The sequence below is a fragment of the Cottoperca gobio genome, chromosome 7 (genome assembly GCF_900634415.1).
Source record: "Cottoperca gobio chromosome 7, fCotGob3.1, whole genome shotgun sequence".
In the NCBI taxonomy this organism is placed as follows: domain Eukaryota; kingdom Metazoa; phylum Chordata; class Actinopteri; order Perciformes; family Bovichtidae; genus Cottoperca; species Cottoperca gobio.
Window position 1 is genome coordinate 13,791,979 of NC_041361.1, and position 16,467 is coordinate 13,808,445.

The 16,467-nt window shown below is 41.7% G+C and overlaps 1 protein-coding gene across 5 annotated transcripts in view; it reads left to right on the top strand.

The window, feature by feature from the left end:
- LOC115010420 (kazrin-like) overlaps nucleotides 1–16,467 on the top strand; it is a 157,654-nt gene that overhangs the window by 49,584 nt on the left and 91,603 nt on the right. For all 5 annotated transcript variants that reach the window (XR_003832468.1, XR_003832469.1, XM_029434948.1 and 2 more), the window contains exon 3: nucleotides 4,751–4,937. Coding sequence is in view for 3 of the 5 variants with exons in the window: in XM_029434948.1 (XP_029290808.1) it covers nucleotides 4,751–4,937 (187 nt within the window). In the remaining 2 variants the exon portion in view is untranslated. The remainder of the gene's footprint in view (nucleotides 1–4,750; nucleotides 4,938–16,467) is intronic.

Consider the following 16,467-nt stretch of genomic DNA (forward strand, 5'->3'; position numbering starts at 1 on the left):
TGCCCTCCCCTGTGACTAATGTATCATATGCAGCAGCAGGGTCGTCTATAAATAACAACATGATGTTCATTTACTGAGCGGGAGGGGTGACTTGTGTCTGGGCAGATGGATAAACGTGTGTGTGTGTGTGTGTGTGTGTGTGTGTGTGTGTGTGTGTGTGTGTGTGTGTGTGTGTGTGTGTGTGTGTGTGTGTGTGTGTGTGTGTGTGTGTGTGTGTGTGTGTGTGTGTGTGTGTGTGTGTGTGTGTGTGGTTCACCGTCCCCTTGCTCGTATACTGTAGTGGACATTCAGGTTTTATTTGAGACAACAGTGTTGAGTGTAATATTAAGCCCACACGCCTGAGGCAACCGCAACATTTCCTGGAAGGACATACGTAGCTGTTGCTCGCTACCTTGTGCAATCTGGTGGTCGATCTGTGCAGCACATGCAGGATATGTTTGAGTCTAACTTCACATAACGCTGCGACACAATAAGAACACAGCTGTATTGCTGAGTGAGTGGGCATGCTTTGACAGCCCGATGTCAGATTATAGTTGAGGACCGCAGGATTGAGTTGGGGTGTTGGGTGGGAACTGGAGCAGTTCCCTCAGCCCTGGAGCTCAAAGAGAACTATACAGAGTAGTTAATTATAAGTGCTTATTTTTTACAACCAACAATTAAGAGACTATACTGTCAAAACACTTTCCTGGGTTGTGAGATTGGATAGTGAGGGCATAGAAGAGACATTTTCCTCTAGCATTCAGTGATGTAGCAGTATTGTGTCTCCAGCTTGTCTACTTATGCCTCATTTCCACTGCATGGTTCGAGACAAATCACAACTTACTTTTGGTACCAGCTCCTTTTCTTTATTTCGTTTTCCATTGCAGAAAGTATCCCCACAGATTTTTAGCTGACTGTCCTAGTGTGGAAATGCCTCTGAATCCTTTCATCTGCAGTCAAATAGAGTTACGTCTGAACAATTGTATATTTTGGTCGCAATAGACGGTAGCTTGGCTGTTTTTAAAAATGCCATTTTTTGGCAGGATGTCCCGCTAGTGACGATTCTCTCTGACCAATCGGTGGTCTGCATTGTTTTAACTCCACCTTCTAGTATCAATTTGTCTCGCCTGGAACCTCAACCGAGGTGGTCCCAAAAAAGTACTAGGTACTGTACCAGTTTCTACCGACAACTTCTGCTAATGTAAAACCGAAAAACAAAACGGCTGAGGGAAAGCCGTGCCGTACCATGCAAAACACACATACAGAAATAAATACAAACTTAAATATATACAGGACTGTCTCAGAAAATTAGAATATTGTGATAAAGTTCTTTATTTTCTGTAATGCAATTAAAAAAACAAAAATGTCATACATTCTGGATTCATTACAAATCAACTGAAATATTGCAAGCCTTTTATTATTTTAATATTGCTGATTATGGCATACAGCTTAAGAAAACTCAAATATCCTATCTCTAAATATTAGAATATCATGAAAAAGTATACTAGTAGGGTGTTCAACGAATCACTTGAATCGTCTAATTAACTCGAAACACCTGCAAGGGTTTCCTGAGCCTTGAAAAACACTCAGCTTGGTTCAGTAAACTAAATCACAAGTATGGGGAAGACTGCTGATCTGACTGCTGTCCAGAGGACCATCATTGACACCCTCCATCAGGAGGGTAAGACACAAAAAGAAATTTCTCAAAGAGCAAGCTGTTCACAGAGTGCAGTTTCAAAGCACATCCACAAAAAGTCTGTTGGAAGGGGGAAATGTGGCAGGAAACGCTGCACAACCAAGAGAGATGACCGCAGCCTTAACAGCATTGTGAAGAAGAGTCGCTTCCAGAATTTGGGGGAGCTTCAAAGACAGTGGACTGAAGCTGGAGTCCAGGTATCAAAAGCCACTGTTCACAGACGTGTCCGGGAAATGGGCTACAATAGCCGTATTCCCATGGTCAAGCCACTTCTGAACTCAAGACAACGGAAGAAGCGTCTGACTTGGGCTATGGAAAAGAAGCACTGGACAGTTGCAGAGTGGTCCAAAGTCCTCTTTTCAGACGAAAGCAAGTTTTGTATTTCATTTGGAAGTCAAGGCGCCAGAGTCTGGAGAAAGGCTGGAGAGGAGCAAAATCCAAGTTGCTTGAAATCCAGTGTGAAGTTCCCACAGTCAGCGATGGTTTGGGGAGCCATGTCAGCTGTTGGTGTTGGTCCACTGTGTTTCATCAAGCCCAGAGTAAATGCAGCTGTGTACCAAGAGATTTTAGAGCACTACATGCTTCCGTCTGCTGAAAAGCTCTATGGAGATGAGGAATTCATTTTCCAGCAAGATCTGGCACCTGCCCACAGTGCCAAAACCACCAGTAACTGGTGTACTGACCATGGCATTACTGTCCTCGATTGGCCTGCCAATTCCCCTGACCTGAACCCCATAGAGAATATGTGGGGTATTGTGAAGAAGAAGCTGAAAGACACCAGACCCAACAATGCTAATGAGCTAAAGGCCGCTATTGAAGCATCCTGGGCATCCATAACACCTCAGCAATGCCACAGGCTGATTGCCTCCATGCCACGCGGCATTGATGCAGTAATCCGTGCAAAAGGATTCCCAACCAAGTACTGAGTGCATTAATGGACATTTTCAAATGTTTGATTTTGTTTTGCTGTTATAAATCTTTTTTTTTACTTGGTCTGAGGAACTATTCTAATTTTTTGAGATAGGATTTTTGAGTTTTCTTAAGCTGTAAGCCATAATCAGCAATATTAAAATAATAAAAGGCTTGCAATATTTCAGTTGATTTGTAATGAATCCAGAATGCATGACATTTTTATTTTTTTAATTGCATTACAGAAAATAAAGAACTTTATCACAATATTCTAATTTTCTGAGACAGTCCTGTACAGGAACATGTCATTCTAAATAATTAATATTTTTCAAAGTTTGTGAGAAGATATTGCCACGTCGTTAAATATTGTTCAATCATATACGACAGGACCAAGATGATGCATCATATACAGCATTTCAAATGAATCAAAATGTAGACATGAAGACACGTGTATAGTCACAAGAAGAACTGGCAGTTTAATCATCTAAGCTCTGTTGGTATCTGATGTCTATTGACAAACATGTTAATTCTCTGTCAGCTCTGCAGTCTCAGTATTGAGCTACTTTGGATTCATCATGAGGCTTTTCTGGCCTCTAAGCTTCTACTATCCATCCGTCTCTTATTTGATTTCCGGTTTATATTTGACATCTGGAATGTCATTGTCTTGCAATGCTTTCAACTACAATAAAAGTAACGGTTTGTTCACCCTGACTGCAGATACTTTCAACAATAGCTCTGTGTGGTGCTGCAATGAGGAGAAAGGAGCTTTAATGTTTCACTCGCTGGGAGTCGATATCTTTATCTGTAAACAGGTGGCAGTCACTTTGTCTGCTGTGTATATGTCTTTTGCTCTTCTTTCAGAGCAGAACTTATATACTATATACAGAAAGACATTTGTGTTACATTGATGAGTACATCCTTTCAGGTATAGCAGTCTCCTGTAAGTTTCCAAAAAGGGTTTGATTCCCCAGGCTGACTGGGAAAGTCCCGGTCAGCCAAAATGAGTGAGCAACATTCTCCCCGTTCCCAGTTTGAGCGTTACACTCTGGGCTGCAACTGACAACTATTGTCATGATCTATTAATCTTTTGATGCCTTTTTTGATCATCGCTTAGTCTATGACGTTAGAAAATAGCACAATTTCCCAGAGCCCACAAAGCAAAGATTGCTTCTTTTATCCACCCAAAACATAAATATATTTAATTTTAAATTATATCAAACCAATAAAAGCAACAAATCCTCACATTTGAGAGGCTGGAACAATCAAATGTATGTTTAAGGATGTAAAAAAATATTTTGATTTCCGGTACAAGTGAGCTCAACATGTAAAAACTGATAACTGCTGTGGTACTGTGATGAAAGCTTTGTTTGCATAACTATTATTGTTTTCTCCCCACAACTGCCTCTTTGTCAAATTAATGATTTCCTTCCCTTTGTGCATAAATCCATGGAGGGAGAAGCATGCAGTATAAACAGACAGAGAAAGAGGAAAAGCTGCAGTGTTTCTCTGAAGTCAGTTTCACACGTTTTAGTGAAGTGTCTTGTATGTCAGTTTAGTCAAACACACAATCCCTAACCCTTACAGCATTAGCTTCTGAAGACAGCTGTGCTGAGGACCTCTGACTTCCATGTGCTTATATGGTCTAGCTCACTCCTCCCCCCCCACCCCCTGACTTTCTCGGCAAATGGTACAGTCCATTTAAAAAGGTGCTTGTCATCTCTCAATGCTCTGTGTCCTTTCAACAGTCAGCTGCAGGGAGCACATTTCACCAGGGCAGTGCTGGCTCTCTAAAACACACACACATACACATGCTCTCATGCTGTTACGGTACTCTCAGACACACACATACACACACACACACACACACACACACACACACACACACACACAGGCATGCTCGCACACTGACACACTCAAACCACACATACACTATCTCCAAAGCGTACACTCCTGTCAGCAGATACACATTTCACTTTAGCTGGATGCCTCTCTTTAAGGGAAAGGACAAACTGCTTTGAGGATTTAACTTGGCTTTCTTATAAAAAAGGGAGAGAAAACAGACAGAAAAGAAGAAAGAGGAAGGATTTATTTGGGGACACCTTCCTTCAATGGAGATGTACAACTTGTCAGCATGACACCTTGTCCGGATTCCCCTCTCCTCCTCAGGCAAAAATCCTGAAAATGATGGATGACAACAAGCAGTTGGCTCAGCGCATCGATGGGGCCATTCAGTCCGCCAGCCAGGAGGTGACCAACCTGCGGTCAGAGCTGAGCGCCACCAGCCGCAGACTGGCCGAGCTCGGGGCAACCGACTCTGCCAGCATGCTTGAGACCCTGCAGCACAACCACAACGGTAGGAGAGCCGCTCGGAGAGTGGATTTAGACTAACTGTTTGCTGAGAAGCTGCGAACATGTGGAGAAGGATGAGTACGCTCTGATGCAGCGCTGTATTATCCCGCTGTGTGTGCACGTGTGTTTCTGCATGTAATGGAAGAGTGAGTTGAAAAAGCCTCCGCTCATGCCTCTGTCCAAGGGAAGAAGTGCATATTTGAAAGTCAGCAAGAGAGTGGATGAGTTTAACTAAAGAGGTGAGGGGTTTCTGCTGGCTTGTGTCCACTCTGTTCTCCCGCAAATCCCCTCTCATGTTGAATAATTAACCTCCTGAACCTTTAAGGGGGGGGGGGGGGTAGTCCTGCACTTTAGTAAGGGCAGAGTGGGTAAAGTTACAACCTCTTTTCACTCTCGGGCACTCTGTCTGCTGGTTGATTCGGTTCTCCCTTAACTGGGCAATGGATCCGTGTCTCTCGAGGAGGAAGGGAAAAGGGGGCTGGTTTTAGGGTTGCCGTGGGTTACTGTTACCGAGAGCTGTTTGAATGGCTGCCCAGTCTGTAGAATGCTGTCGTGTGTGTGTGTGTGTGTGTGTGTGTGTGTGTGTGTGTGTGTGTGTGTGTGTGTGTGTGTGTGTGTCTGTGTGTGTGTGTGTGTGTGTGTGTCTGTGTGTGGCAGCTGCTCTGTCCTTTTTCAACTTTGTTTTTTTACACTGAGTTTGACATATAGATGGGAAACATGTGTGTTTTTGTGGACATGCGTAAGCATGGCTGGCTGCTTTAGCTTGGGTGGGTATGTGTGCCCATGCTGTCATGTCCTTTCAGCTTCTGGCACACACATACTCTCACACTCTTGCTGTTTCTATAGCAGTCAGCTGGTACAGTGAGCTGTCTGATAGGATACCCATCTTGGCTTAGGGAGCATTCTGCTTTGACACCACATATCTCTCAGATACTTCTGAGATCAAGCTCAGTAAAAGGTCTGCTGTATTTCCTCTCTTACATTCATAAGGAAAATGTGTTGGCTAACTCTCCCTCTACAATGACGGAGTGTCATTTAGTCCTCAGTTGACCTCTGTAGTGTTTTTTTAAAGAGGAAAATGTGAACGCTGGCTGCCTTACACAGCTGGTCAGGAACAGTTCGGTCATGTGTCAGCATTGTTTTCAATGGACTGACCCTGTCGCTTTGTTTTTTCAGTTATTTCTTTCTGCTTGTGTGTGTGCGTGTGTGTGCGTGCGTGTGTGCCTTGCGGTATCCCTTTAACCTCGATGCACGCTCACACTCCTGCTGTTTCCATAGCAGTATGTGTGCCAGTGTGAGTGACGACAAGCATTCCTCTGGGAGGGTTTGAGCACTGATGTCATTGTGCCTTGGAGCTGCTTCTCTGCTCAGTTTAAATGAGGTGTGCATGTTCAGTGGTGGAATCACATTTATCTATAGAGAAGATTCATAAAACTCCCATAAATGCTACATTAACAGCAGAGACTGCAGAAACACTCTTTCTGACTGATCCGTACTTAAAATGTTTTTCTAAAATGAAACGCATTAAAAAACTGACGCCAGTCTGTAGATCCCACCCTAGAAATGGATTTTGTCAGAAATAATGTGCTAAGTGGTTCTGAGTACCCTTTTTTCAACATCGATGACACTTGCACGTATCCTTTTGATACTGAGTATCAAGGTTGCTGATTCCTGCCTTTGTTTGGCCTGCTGTCATTGTCAATAAGTCTCCTTTTTGTTTTTGCTTCGCACCCATCTCTCACTATCTGTTTCAAACCCCTTTCTCTTCTCATAGCTGTTCTTTACAAGCCCAGGGTGTATAATAGAAACGGCTGGGGATAGTGGGATTAGATAATTTATCACCAGTGTCTGTGTTGGGAAGGGAGGTGTGTACTAAGGGTCGCTGGTTCATTGCACAGCTGACAGAGTGGGAGTCCTGGGGGAAGCTGTGCCGGGGGTGCTACCTGGCACTTCACTACCGGCAGCACTAACCTTGCTATCAGGCTAGTCTTTGAGTTTTTAGAAAAGCGCTATACAAATCTAATGTATTATTATTATTATTATTATTATTATTATTATTATTATTATTATTATTATTATTATTATTATTATTATTATTATTATTATTATTATTATTATTATTATGTGCATGTTACATTCATCCCAGCAAGTGGTGATGTCATGATACCAGAAATGTATTTGTCAATACAAATACCAGTGTAATACACGATTCCCAATTTGATAGCACGGTAAAAGAAACAAACTATAAATCCCATGCACTTCAACATACACTCCTATATTACTGTTTGCATTTAGTTTTTTGTTAGGAAGTTAAACAGGTCATAATTCCCTCTGTAATATATTTTTCATAATGCTGTGAAAACATCACCTTCAAACAACTGTATTTATTCAAGTTTCTTGCCAAAAAACTACATTTTACTTTATTTATTTCTACCCGATAGTATTTTTTTACTGAATAGAGCTTGAACGCATCATAATGTAACTCGATGAAACCTCATTTTTGCCATTAATGTTAGCTGTCAGCTCCGTAATTTAGCCACAACTTAGACTGTGCTGTCCACCGGCTGCTAACAGCTAACAGCTGACTAGCGCTCCTCCTGCCGATTTCAACATGGATTTGTTTTTCACAATGTAGTATTATTAGCGGAAAAATAGGGTGCATCCCCCGGAGCAGATCCTTGTCAGTCTTAACACACCATTAGTCTCGAGCCTCTCGGTACCTGCGGTACTGTGGAAAAACTAGTACCATCACATGTTCAGAATTTTGGCATCGACATCCAAGATTTCATCCATAAATGGGAGTACTTTATGTTCTATCTCTCTGTGCTGGTCTATGGAGAGATAAAGGTTCAGTTATTTCTAAAACCTACACACAATATCAAGCCTCAACATCTCTCTCTCTCTCTCTCTCTCTCTCTAACATCTTACACCTTGTCGATCCTCTGAGCTCACTAGAATCCTCATGTGGTAGTTCATGAGCTTCCCCCTGGACTTAAATGGACTACATTTAGCACTATGGGGCTGCTTATATGTAGAGAAATGCTGAGCAAACATAAAACTGGCTCCCAACTTCTGCCCGTGGCCCCAATTTGTGCCGTTCTCATTTTCTCTTTATGTGTGAGAGAGAGAATGTGACGTCTAGCTCCTCTCTGGAAATTGGATGAGTGAATGAGAAGCCCATTAAAGTGCTAATTCCTCCATAGGTCTGCCATATATTTCTTTAGCTAGAGGTATTTGAGAAGTCTTACATTTCACTTTTATAAAGTTTTCAGTAAATGGTGGTAGTGGACAAGAAGCTTTTTATTCAAATTGCGTCAAATTTAGAATTCTTGCAGCTTATTTCCTGTAGGTGCATACAGGTGGGGGCTTTTCCATCTGCAGTCTCCAGTATGTGTGTGACTCGTAGTCAAACCACAACTACGCATGTTACATCCACTGTGCTTACCGTGATTAAATCCGGCACGCCCAACACAGACGTCTGTGCTGTTGTGCACATCAAACCAGTTTGTTTAATTGTTGTGTTTTTCAAAGTCTCCTAATGTATGCAGTGCAAATCAACAGGAGTGTAAGAGAGGGTGACATCCTTAGAGTTAGGCCTGTGGCTGCAATGAACCACATGCTGCAGTAGAGCAGAGTTATGACTGACCATAGTGTAATAAGACATTTATAAAAGGAAGGAAATTTAAAAATACTGCAATTATGATTTTGACATTTTGTATTATTTCACATGGAGCAGTGTCCAATTTAGACAGACAGACTTGGACATATCTTAAAACACAGTTATCAGCCGTTTGACACGCTCCACTTAGAAACCTTTTTTTCTGCTGCATCTCAGTGTTTATCAGAAGATTACATTTACTCGGTTGTCATGGAGATGTCTCAGTTGTCATGACACGATCGGCAGTTTAATCATTGCGTTTAAGCCTTGCTCAAATATACATTAAAATGCACGTGACCATATTATAGATGCACATTAAATGTTCATTTTCTCATTCTGTGGAATTTAAAGGTGAGTGTAGCCAGCGTAGCTCACCTGTTATTTTCAACAAATCATCTTTATTGCCTAAATGATTTGAGGTGTCCTGATACAGACACAACAATGTTAGAGGGAAATCTAAGTTAGCATTGCAGAAGTCTTTCTCTGTATTATTATTATCCAGTCACATTGTTGTGCAAATAATGCAGATTCAAGCAGCCAATGCTTTTTACACAAATTCTCAATATCAACTAAAGTTTTCTTTAAACCTTTTAAACTTCATTTTTCTTAATGTGCGTATAGTGTCTGTGTCATCTTGAAATGATGTGACCAGGACACATCACATACTGGTGAACGGTTGCATCAAAAATGTAATCCTTTACCAACAGAAAAACCAAACCAAACAAAAGGGGCATTTCAGTTAAACAAGTACAATCATCTTCATCATGGAAAAAGCGCTGCTGAATTGGAATATGGGGAAACATCCTTGACCAACCTACACGTTGGACATGACATGAAACCATGTATTGCGTTGTGCCTTCTTTGCATGTTTCATAGTAAAGTGAGAGGAAATTGGGCAACAGAGAGAGGAGGATAGAAAAGTTACATGCAACATAGATTCCTTGCTTGGTTCAAACCAGGAGCATCGTGGTTCCATGTCTTCTTTTGGGCAACTTGTAATAGTAATAATAATAATTGTATTTATTTATTTTTGACTATGTGCTTAGTTTACCTTAAAACTAATACTTTAGATGGATTTTTATTTTATTTTGCCAGAGAAATGGTGAAAAACGCAGTTTAAATTGACCCACTTGATATACTATATATACTATATATATATATATATATATATATATATATGTGTTTAGCGACATACTTTTAATAATGCAAGTTTTTGGATAAAGCATTGGATATTTTTTTTACTGCAGCTGATTGTACTCTAACCACCTCTCTGGAGGCATGACACGGTTTATTTACTCGGCATTCAAAGGTTATGAGGGAAGGTCGGTTCTATTGCATTTAATGACTCCTCCATTCTTGTATTTGTGAGTCGGGAGTATTAGAGTAGATCGTAGTTGGCCAAGCATTCACAAGCTTATTGACTATATTGCTGCCTCAACACAAAGGGCACACATTTTGATCTGAGCCTCATCAAAAGGTTTTACACGATGTCTGGGTAATCATTTGAGTTAAACACAGATTTTTATCCCTGTGATAATTGAAAATACAAAAATATATTAATCTTCAAGGAGAGGGTTATCCAGAAGATCAAGAATGAGTTAGGCCTATTATATCATTTAGCATGGAGGATTTGCTGTCTCTATACATCATTAATGAGCAGACAGGCTGCGCATGTTAAAATGCTACTGAGACTAACGTTTGGTGGTATTCAGTGATTCTGTTCACAAAAAGCCTCCTTGGCCATTAGATATTAAACAGGACTAAGAATATCAGGAGGCTATTTGCTTAAAAGTCTCCATTAGTGTAAAGAAGAGCAAATTAGACATGACGAGACTACTCGTGCTTTTAATATTATTAGTCAGGGCTTTTGGAATTGAAATGAAAAAAGGGGCCAGTTCTCTTGACTAGCATCTGTACAGCATGTGGTATTGGGTGTTATTATGAGGTTTCACCTCTATTTCAAAAGCACCTTAAAGTAGGGCGGCTGACACCTCTCTCAGACTGGACTCGCCTGCAGTCTCCAGGTCGATGCAGTATTGGGATGGCCAGCCATTGATCAATACAGGACTTTTATCCACCAGCTGTGTGGCATAACCCACTGGCATCTTACAACAAGAGAAGGGCAGCACGTTTCGTATTCTCCAGTACAAGGCGGTTCGTAATCTGCAAACAGAAATGTCCAACGTCCCTCCGTTTTACTTGCTGTGGAACAAACGCGCACACGCTGCCTGTTTTCCCACATTGTCTTCCCTCATATCACTCCTCAGCTAACATGGCATTTCAGGGAAATTACCGTTACTATGATTGTAATTTTAATGCGAGCATGTCGTGCAGATCCTCTCTGCTCAGTGGGGCTTGTGTCTTTCTGTGTACAGCGTTAACATTCAATTGCCAGTATATTAGAGAGACACTGCTCGCACCGTGAATGCTTCATTAACATCGAGAAGAGGTTGGACATTTGTGACGTGCACTCCTAATTCCCACTCTTATTTATAACATAACTGCGACTCTTACATGCAACATACAAGCGCTCGGTTTTGTCACCCCGCCGCTTCTTATCCATCTGTTAAAATGTTTTTATATTGATTTTCCAAGTCAATATAAAATAAATAAAAATGCAGATTGTCTCTTCTCAAAGGCACAACTGTTCTTAGACTCACCATTAATTCTTAACTTTAATATATGAAGTAAAAACAGGATTTACATAATTTGGAAAAACACTTTTATAGCTCAGCTATTTGAAAATGTCAACAGGCTTTCACATAATGTTCTACCCTCTTCAATTAAGGTAATGTATGCAAAGAAGGTCTGTGGTATGAATGTTTCAAATGTCACTGCTTTCTTGTTAAGAGAACGATTTGAGTGCTCTGTTAGTTATATTATTCTTAATCTTTATGAATACATATCAATAGCCCTGGAAATATATTATGTCGAATACATAATTATTTCTCTATATTTGAGTTATTTATAACACTTGAAGGAAATATAATCAGAAATCCTTTAGTTGTCCCACGATGGGGAAATTTACGTTGTCACAGCAAAAGAGCAAGAGAGTAAAGTGGCGAGTACACAACACAGTAACAGTAATATAAGTACAGAGTCATTGATACAAATGTGTAAGAGTGAATATTGCACATGACAGTGGTAATTGCAAAAGTTATAAAAAGTGAATATTGCACATATATCTATAGAAGTAGCATATATGATCTACTATGATGTTATGAATGATGTCTGACCACGCAATGCTTTTGGAAACCATTTTCTTTTATATGATCACTGCCTTTGCTGCATCAAGCCCCAGGGTTAAAATATAAGTTACAACAATGTCTTTTTTTTTTAATTAAGTTGTGGTCCTGTCACTTGAAAGTCATTCAAGTGTAGAATGTCCTCACGTAGATTACAGGTTTGGCCATGAATTGCATTTCCTGCTGTCTGTACAGTAGATAGAACTTGCCATTTGCCTTCATACCCTTTCACCCTCCCTTTTGTTGTTTTGATGAAGAGGGATAGGTGTAAAGCTGCTGTCACTCAGAGAGGCATTTGATGTAGAATGCCAGCTGGGCGTCTGAAACGCAAAGAAACAAAAAGACAGGAAAGATATAACGGGGATAATGCAGTCATAAAAGACTGCAATGGTTTACCTCACACTGTGAAAATGTCACTAAATCTCATTAGTGTTTTCCGTAGATGGAGATGGCTTTTGAGTCCCTCTCTGTCTATTGCAGTGAGAAACTTAATGACTTGTGTGAGGCAAAATGATCGTCCTCCTCAGGTTCATGTTTATGGCACGTTTTATGGACAGTTATTTGACAAAGTTACCCAACAGATGGTTGCTCATCAAAGCAGTCCTCAAAAGTGCAACAAAAAAACTTCATTTAGTGGCTGCTGGCGTCGAGTGCAGTAACTTTCATAATGAACCCCAAATTTAGAAGGAATCTCCACCCACTGGAGGTTGTATTTCAAATGGAACGACCCATGTCAAGATAATTAATAAGGCTGAAGCCTGAACATGTGGTTGAAGGTAGTAATTACTTGGTTGTAAAGCATGTTAATGATGAATGATGTTAGTCTGTAACCATATGCTTAAAGGTCATATACATGTATTCATCAAGTGAGTGAGAGAACCTTGTGAATTAGATTGATTACAGTGTAGTATAAAGCTAAACGCATCACGCCTCTGACGTGTGTGTTATTCTGGCTGTGTATTTGCAGCGCTGCCACACACACACACACACAGACACAGACAGACAGACACACACACAGACCCACACACACACACACACACACAGACACACACACACCAGCTGTCTGGCGCAAGTCACCCACTATCAACAGGCCTTGACACACTAGCAGTGGCTTTGTTCGATATACTAATACACTCGCACCGCCACTACCACACACACATTTTATTTTGTATCCTCTACCTGAATAGACATTTTGATGCCCTTCATAGCATTTGGGTAGGTCAGGTCTGTATGCATATTTGATGTTTTGGGTCACATTATGCATTAATGAGTTTGAGTGGCTCTCGGCTATGTAAATGAATGTTGCCCGCCGTCCTTCAGCCTGCCTTTCCTGAAAACTGATGCTAACAGCACTCTCATGCACAGCGGCAGATGCCGCGAGCGGGTGCGCTCGGTATTCGGTGACATTGTATATAATCAAATGCCATGAAGTGCAAACGCTAAGCTGTGTCATGCAAAACTATGGAAGTAGAGGGTGAGAAAGAGGTGTGAAAGGTGCTTTAGTGCAGCGTAAGTATCACTTTTCCAACAGAAAGACTTTTCTCTGGAATATTCCGTTGCTTCATGAAGGTGACAGTCCAGTATAATGGATTGTGCACCATGTGAACAGACTACTGTGAACAATGATTAAAACTCTCATTAAGTTGATGGAAAGCATCATCAGTGGGTGATGGTGGGTGGTGGCCATCAGTGTTTTTATACTGTATCCACTAAGATACCTCATTAGTCTCGTGATGGTCTTCATTTTATATGTTTGCCACAGGGCCCAGCTCAATCATATTTAAACAAACTTGTTCCTCCAGATAAAGTGGATGAGAATCATCTGTCACTGTATCGTTTCCAGTGACCATAAAGCAAATACAATGAAAGAAATGACAGCAAATGGGTCTGTGCAAGGCCATACTGCAAATAACAAGGGATGGGACTCTAGAAGCTGATAGGTCTCTTCTGCTGCCCCAGAGAATGGCTCCTAATAGGCAGAGATAGGAGATGAGGAAAAGTGTGTGCTCATCAGGCACGGAGTCCCTCCAGTGGTTTCAGAATGATGTGATGTGACTGGGACTTGGGGACTTGGGGACTGGTGAGGAGGGGGTGCTCTCAGTGGGGCTTCCTAAGATTTTGTCAGCAATTACTCCAAATAAGGTGCCGTCAGACGATCGACTGTGGCTGCAGCAATGATGAAATTACATTTCCTCTGTGCATCTCGCATTCCTGGAAGCGGTAGATTGAAATGAGGCTGTGGTGTACATGTCTTTGATCATTACAGTGCTGCAGTGTGGAGACGGTGTAACTCTTTACGTCATCCTCTTATACTTTATTTTGGGGCGGCAGTAGCTCAGAGCATTGGGGCTCGTCTTGGGAACCGGAGGGGCGCCAGTTCAAGTCCCCGAATGGACCAAGTATGAGGTACCAGTTCACCTCCTGGGCACTGCCGAGGTGTCCTTGAAACTGGACCAGACTGCTCCCCCGGCGCTGATAATATAATAGCTGCGCACTGTTCGTAAGACTAAGATAGGTTAATTAAAGAGTCTAAATGTCACTGTGTGTGTGTGCTGTGCTGTCTACGTGTGTGTGTGTGTGTGTGTGTGTGTGTGTGTGTGTGTGTGACCATTAGAAAGAGGATCCAATGTCTCTGCAGGTCTCACAGTAAAGTGTTCAGAAAGTATTTCTAGTATTGTTTTCAAAAAAGAACTTTGATTGTTCGGCTTAATAATGATATATATTATAATTCAAATGTTTTAATTAATGACATTTCAATGCAGAGCACTGTTCATCTTCTTCTACTTCTACAAAAGAGTGGCCATTTTGGATCCTATCTGGGCGGTACACGGTGTGTGCAACCCAAGACGATGAGGATATTTTGGGTGTATAGCCGAATAGAATTACTGCATAGCTCCGCAGCTCAGCATTGCTCTGCCTCCAAACATTTTCAGACATACTGGTCCCGGGTCGGATTTCTCCTCGCACACATCCCACTGCAGCCGTTTAGGAGCTGACAAATAGAGTGGGATCTCGGATCAGTGATTCTACAAAGCTTTTACTCGTGTGTCAAACGGCTTCCACCAGCTCACAAGGACCAGTCAGGCGAGATGCAAAGATTGTTTCAAAACATCAAGACTTTGCTTTGAAATGGCTACATCGCTCTTGGAAAAGGGCACAGGATGTTATGTTCTTGGGCTAAACCAATGACGTTCAATGTTTAGAGACAAGCATCAGTGGGAGTCTAAAGGTAGTCATGTACAGCAGACACTAACACATACACTCCCTTCCACAATTTGTACTTGACATACTGTTTGGAATGATGCCCTTAAATCCTGTTGATGGTGTTGACTCTAGATAAGTTTACTTTTGAGGAATACAAATAACTTTGCTCTGTTTTGCTGTAATATAATTTTGGCTCTGATAACGTTATCTTGAGGAGGATGGCTTTGGCCTATAAATCATGTCATTATTGAGTTAGAGGTTAGAAGAGAGATTTTAGTTGTCTGGTCGTGCTTTCTTTTCTATACTTGAAGCCAGATTTCTTTCAAAGTATTTCGTAGGCTTCACTCCTTCTTTGGCAGTGATCTTATTGGACACCTGTGCTTAAAACACATGTGCAGCTGTGAGTGTTTCTAGTGACAGAGAGCCAGAGGTCAATGGGTACAGACGCGTTACATCGTCTTTGTTATTGCTATGCATCACAAGGTTTGATAACTACTTAAGAAAGGTATAAAAAGTTGGCTAAGTTGAAGTAATAAAGGAGATAATTGTCGAACATAATTGGACAAGAGGAAGTAAGTGAATGCTTTTCTTACTCTTGATGAAAAGTACGTTTGTGGAAACATGTTGGGGCGTGACCAAGAAAAAAGTGCCTTCCCTGTTTTATTATCTTGTGTGACAGCTGCCGAGGTAATGCCCGTTTCAAATTCTCCACATGATAAATCAAAGCTAAGTTTGAGACATTTTCCACGGGGAGATCCCAGGAGTGCACCACTCATGCAATGTGTCCCTTGTTTTGAAGATATGAGATGAATATTGACAAAACTTATTTTCTTGTTATCTTTGTTTTCTCTTCTAATTATCACATCAACAAATCAGCATGCACGGACACTATGCTGTTTGTTAGTCCGTTAGTCAGGACTGGCTGTTGTGAATATGAGTTATCTTCCAGCCTACAGTTGTCCATCTATCAGCATGCAGGCTGTCCAGCCAGCTGGTGCCTGCTGGGTTGGAGAGGCAGATTGGGCAAGCCTGGGTGGGGGAAGGTGGGCCCCGCCATCAGGTACCGTGATGCCCACTGGCACAGGCGTCTCAGACGGGGCCGTGCGATGGGAACGGGGACACGTGTGGCAGAGGAGAGAGGAAGGCTTCTTAATCCATGTGTATGCCAACCCTGACAAACTGGATAAAGCCTCCAGCGGATAGGAAGGGCACTGCCAGTGTGAGGCTGACATATGATGAGGACTGGCACAGTGGAGGGAGTGGGCAGAGAGTGGGAGGAGTGAGGGGTGGCGAAGAGCAGATGTGTGTGTCATCACAACCCTTGGATCATGCTGGAGGAGAGGAAGCATTACTTACGTTAATGGGCGTAAACAGGCGGCTACAGAGAGCAATAAGTGATGTTTATATACGTGTATTAGAGAGAGCGA